At 40.7% G+C, this 6,000-nt stretch overlaps 1 protein-coding gene across 2 annotated transcripts in view; it reads right to left on the reverse strand.

The window, feature by feature from the left end:
• The window catches only part of LOC120541539 (tetratricopeptide repeat protein 23-like), an 82,733-nt gene extending 79,575 nt beyond the window's left edge, over positions 1–3,158 (reverse strand). For both annotated transcript variants that reach the window (XM_039773264.1, XM_039773263.1), the window contains exon 1: positions 2,593–3,158. In XM_039773264.1, coding sequence (XP_039629198.1) covers positions 2,593–2,651 — 59 coding nt within the window. In that variant the 5' untranslated portion in view covers positions 2,652–3,158. The remainder of the gene's footprint in view (positions 1–2,592) is intronic.
• Between the last annotated feature and the right edge of the window lie 2,842 nt (positions 3,159–6,000).

The following is a 6,000-nucleotide window of genomic DNA, read 5'->3' on the forward strand; positions in this document are numbered from 1 at the left end:
GATCATTTGGCAGATGCTGTTAACAATATTTGAATTAGATACTGTAAGTAAATGAGATACTGTACAAGGAGGAATGCTACTACACCCTGTTGCTGCTATCTGTTGCGTCTACATCTTTTAACATCGAAGTGCTGTCTTGTTGGAAGTTATCAAGCCATCCAGTCTTTGGAACTAACCACTAAAATAAGTATGAAGTCACCAGGGAACAGTAGAACAACCAAGAAGCTTGACAGGCATGACAGTAGCCCATGTTCCTGTTGAGACAGAGACCCTTGCATAATGATAGGAATGTGGTGCCCTCACAGCTATTTTTTTTAATAAGTTAAATAAGTATTAAAAGCTAAGTGCCTCTGCTCTTTCTAATGTGTTTTGTCCTTTGCTGTCTGTTTTGAGGATTGTGTGGGAGTTTTTGGGCTAGCACTCGGCTTGAGATAAAAAACTAGTTTTTAGTGAGCTTTGAACACCTTGCAAATTAGACAAGGAAACAGTTGCTCTGCTAGCCCCTTCAGATGAAGGATAACCTAGATTGACCATTGATTTGTCCTTATCTACTAACATCAATGCCTATGACCAGCGTAAAGTCCTGTCCCAGGGCTGTTTGTAAATAATCTGGACAGAAGTCGCTTAACCATCAATGTCAGAAGAACTCTCAGGGTACTAAAATTGAATTATATGTTTTAAACAGCTCTGATCATTGTGGAAAGCAATTTTTCTTCCTAACGTCTTCCAGATTTTATGTATACTTCACTTTACTGCTATAATGCAATTACATGGAATTTGACTTGGTGAAGCCCAAAGACATAGACTAAAAACAAAATCAAGACAAGCATATAAGGATATCAATAATTATTATTACCCAATGGCCTTCAACAACAATACATTTAACAAATACTAATTTCTCAAAATACTAATGTATGTATTTTCACATATCCATTGCAATGTGTTCTAATCCAAAATGCTACACTTTAGATTTCTCTTTCATGTTTTTGCTAATAGTTGTAGGGAACAAACAGAAATTGGCCAATCATAACCAACCAGAGATTATAATTTACTTCTAACCAAATTACAAGATGCACAGTACAAACTGGGCACAGGGGACTGTTGCTGTGAGGAGGGTTGGGAATGTACTGTAATGCAGCTCCAGGGTTCTGGATATAAACATTGGTCTGACTGGTGTGTTTGGACATTCCACATAATTTCTCATCATATATCCCAGTTTCCCACAAATGTGGAGGACAGTTGAATTGGCAACTCTTATTTGTCCTGGTTGGAAGGAATTAGTAAGAGCTGCAGTGAACTGGCATCTTCTTTCAGGTTGGGTACTTATTTGCAATAGCTTAATTCTCTTGTGTACAGCCAAAATACATACTTACAGTATCCATAATAATTTTATGGCCCTCAGATTATAGTTTTTTCTTCCAGACCAGTTATTGAATTAGAAGCTAATCCTAACCAATAACAAAATCTCTTTATTTGTATGGTTCTCTCTTTGATGGTTTCTTCCATTTTTTTCCCCCTACAAGGTTTTTTTTGGGAGTTTATCCTGGTTTTCTTAAGAGTCAAGGCTGGGGGGCTGTCAAAAGGCAGGGCCCGTTAGAGCCCATTGCTGCACTTCTTGTTCTGATTTTGGGCAATACAAAAATAGGTTGTATTGCATTGTGTATTGTATGGATTCTTCTATCATATCAGCTCATTATTATTGTAGATTTTTCCATCCAAATGATTTGTAGCCCAAAGCAGATTACTGATTCTCTGCCCTTCAAATTTTTCTGTTCCATTTCTCTCTAATCAGTTCACTAAAACAGATATTTCATGAGGACAATATATTGTTAAAACTGTTAAGACGGTAAACAGTCTGTTCCTTGGTCATTTACATCTCGTTAATCTGCAGCTAATCGGACAAGTGGCTACTTAAAACAATGAATGAAACTGTGTTAAGACTAAAAGAAGAAATTAATTGTTGGGAATATTAATAAAAGGAGTTAATTAAAAACTGAAGCACAAATGTAGCATGAGCAATTGCTATTTCTGTATTAATAATGAGTTTATAATTATGCAACTTGGTTTGGAACAAAAATCTGCTGCTGCTGTGGCTCCTCAGGGCTAAGCTTGATTACCCTTGAAGTTGAATCCTGTCAATCATGGTATTTTATTTTTAAGGCGATCGTTAAGTTAACTAATATTCAGTATACAATGGATTAGAATTAACCCAACAACTTCAGCCTTTGAAGGCGAATAAATGTCCATAATTTGTGGGTATAGAGTGCCATCTAGAGTATATACTTTGAAATTGTAAAGTTATATTTCCTCATTAAAAAGCAAAACCTGAAGTTGTTTTGGATTTCACATTTTGTATAGAATGACACACGGTTGATAATGCCAGATATACGGTCGTTAAAGATGTTGATCGTGGATTCTTGCTGCTTAAATTTATGTCAGGATTTACGCACCTAAGTGAGAACGCTTTATAGTAAGATCCCGTACCACTTGAGTTGTAACTTTAGTGTATATGATAGCATTATAAAGCGCTCGACCTCTAAAAGTACCGTCTTGTCTGAACCTTGAACAAGAACCAACATAAGAAAAACTTACGGAATTCCTGACAAAGAGCAGTGCTGGACTCCCCTGCTGCACTTTTCTTCTTCGTTCATCCCAGAATAGTCAGCGAGACATCGCCCAACAAAACTGCCTAAAAACACACATATTACATATAAACCAGAAAAAAAAAACGTGTTCAGGTAGTCTGTAGATACATCGAAGGTGTCTCTACGTAACTAAACCTCATAACACCCCGATTTTCTGACCACAAATCTACTTTGCTCAATCCTTGTTGTAAATTCCAAAGGCTTTATTTTCCTTCCCCTTCCCGACTCTGCGGAATCCTGAGGGGTCGATACGCGAACGGAGGCGGTCCCTGTTTCTTAAAGCGACTTCGCGCCCCAATGCTGTTACAACGAAAACCACTTATTATCGTCTAATCAGAGAAATATTAGAAGTACTCCAAACAGGTAAAAAGTAAATCGATTATATTCTCCCGAGCTGGTGTTTCTAATTTAGAATTGAAAATGAAAAAAACGGCGTTGGTGTTTTATTCTGAATCCAGTACTGGTTTCTTATCCTGGGGCACGTCACACTGAGGTAACATCTGCCAGACCAAAGCTAACAGCGGAGAGAAAAAACAGTGCGCGCTACTTCTTTCTAGGTGACATTCGTGTTGTCCCGGGCGCGATTACATTGGCGATTGGTCAAAACAATAAAGGGGCGGGGTTTGCTTTAAAGTGGCAAAGTCGAAAGGAATTGTTAGATCGGCATCCCCAACTGTAACCTGTCTTATTACAACTTGGAAACAAAATTGGCTACGACACAAGGCCAGCAGACTGATGTCTGTCTACTATTTCACACATTGTGAACGTTTTTCCAGTAATTGTTTCTCTTGGTACTTTGGTTTCCCCCATACATTCCAGTTACCTGCATGCACTTGTAGCATTAATTGGAGACTGTAAGGCAGCATTCCTGATGTTTGGACCTGGAGGACCACAGAGGCTTAAGATTTTTGTTTCTACCTTTTTCTTCTTTGGGCTGCTCCCGTTAGGGGTTGCCACAGCGGATCATCTTCTTCCATATTTTTGTTTCTACATAATTTTCTTACTTAGAAGCCAGTCATTGTCTGTTCTTTAATTCTCTGGTTTTGATCCTGACACACCTGGTCAATTTTAAAGTTTGTAGATTTTTTTCCTTTGTGGCCCGGAGCAAATTACTAAATCTCAGTTTCAATTTTTCTTTTCCATGTTTTTACAAAATAGTTTTTTTAAACAGCTGCATCACAATAAACACACATATACTTGTGTAAGTGAGGCCTACATCCACACTACCACATTTTCACAAATTATATTTTTAAATGAAAGTGATCTCTCTCCATACTAACGTTTTCATGTAGTTTATGAAAGTTTCTCCATCCACTCCACACTAAAGACACGTTAAAGCTCAACGTATCCACATCGCTGTGAGTGTGGAGAAGGATATTGTTGAAGTCAAAATGATTGACAGATGACCAAGTCCATAATGTCCTTTTTTACTCCATTCTGCAGCAATATCTACCTACAATTGTGCCCTAGGGTGCACATGACATAAATTACGTCACCAATTGTGGCACATGACCACCTGATTCGAGAATTTTTTCAGTGAATGTCACTACTCTTATCTGGATAATCCAACATTAAAAACTTACAGAGACAGCCAACCAACCAACCATTTTCTAACTCGCTGAATCCGAACACAGGGGTCTGCTGGAGCCAATCCCAGCCAACAGAGGGCACAAGGCAGGAAACAATCCTGGGCAGGGTGCCAAACCCACCGCAGGACACACACAAACACATCAAGCACACACTAGGGCCAATTTAGAATCACCAATCCACCTAACTTGCATGTCTTTGGACTGTGGGAGGAAACCGGAGCGCCCGGAGGAAACCCACGCAGACACGGGGAGAACATTCAAACTCCACGCAGGGAGGATCCGGGAAGCGAACCCGGGTCTCCTAACTGCGAGGCAGCAGCGCTACCACTGCGCCACCGTGCCGCCCCAGAGACAGCCATATATACACAAATACTTGGTGAGACATCACACAGAATCTTGGCAAAGATTAAACATTGTGCAGGCAGAAATAGAATTATCAGGTAAGGCCAGGTCAGACTGGGGAGCATGCACTGGTACAGTGTGTTGCTGCATCCACCTTATGATGAAACAGCTTGGGATCCCAGTTAGCAACCACCAAGAAAGACACATGGTCCATTCCCACCCTCCAGAAATGACTGTCTGCTGCAGCCTGGTGTTACGTGGGCGTCTCCTTGACCTGGTCCAGTCACTCGGGTCCTCGTAGCCGCACAGCAGTAGTGCTGTAATTGATGCTCCCTCACAATGCAAGTAGCGTGCCTCATTTGGGACTTCCTGAGCAACCGCTTGTTCAACACAAAGTCAAACCAGTGGTACCTAAGGATTCTTCAAAGAGCAGGACTCAAGTCTTCGTCTCAGGTCACTGGATAGCGTCTATGTCTCGCAACCATATAGCAAGACAGGCAGCACCAGGACTCTAAAGACGTGTACCTTTGTCCTTTTGCAAAGATATGCAAAATGCCAAACACCCCTTTTCAGCAATCTCATGATCCTCTCCCAATCCATCAACTGACTTCATAGGAAGTGTCACCAGAGACATAAATGTTACTGCTGAGGTAAGTAAACTGCTCAACAAGGTCAACATTCTCTCTGCAGACAGACACACTGCTGATGGCTGTGCCCAAGAAGTCATTAAAGGCCTGGTTCTTGGTTTTTATCCAGGACACTTGCAAGCCCAGACACTCACTCAGTCTCTCGAGAGCCCCAATCAGAGCTTCCATTGACTCTGTGAAGATCACAGCATCGTTGGCACAGTCAAGATCAGTGCATCTTTCTTCACCAACAGTTGTCCCACAACTGCTGGATCCAATGACCCTGCTCAACACCCAGTCCCGTTAAAACTACAGTTTGTAAATCAGACATTGACAATCAGGCTTTTGAAATTTGTCCATGTTATTTACCCAGGGAGAAAATTTGCATCATACATATTATGTTTATATTCCTCCCTCTGCAGATGGGAACCTAATAAAGGAAAATGATTCATTCTGTCACCAACACTTTAATGATGACTCACTCTGACTCTGCAGTTATAATATGTGGTGACTTCAACCATGTAACTTTGGAATGAACGATGACAAGTTTCTCTCAATTTGTGACCAGTTCCACCTGAGGAACTAACAAGCTGGACCTGCTATTTTCAAATGTTAAAGATGCCTTTAGGCAAATCTGACAACAACCTGATTTATCTTATTCTCAGCTACAATCCTGTTACTAGATGACCATCAGAATAATGAGGAAGTGGAGCCTGGAGAATGAAATGGCTCTGAATGACTGCTTCCAAATGACATGCAAGTCACATGGGGACAGTAGTGCGGGAATCTGCCACTGCA

This window comes from Polypterus senegalus, chromosome 12 (genome assembly GCF_016835505.1).
Source record: "Polypterus senegalus isolate Bchr_013 chromosome 12, ASM1683550v1, whole genome shotgun sequence".
NCBI classification, from domain to species: domain Eukaryota; kingdom Metazoa; phylum Chordata; class Cladistia; order Polypteriformes; family Polypteridae; genus Polypterus; species Polypterus senegalus.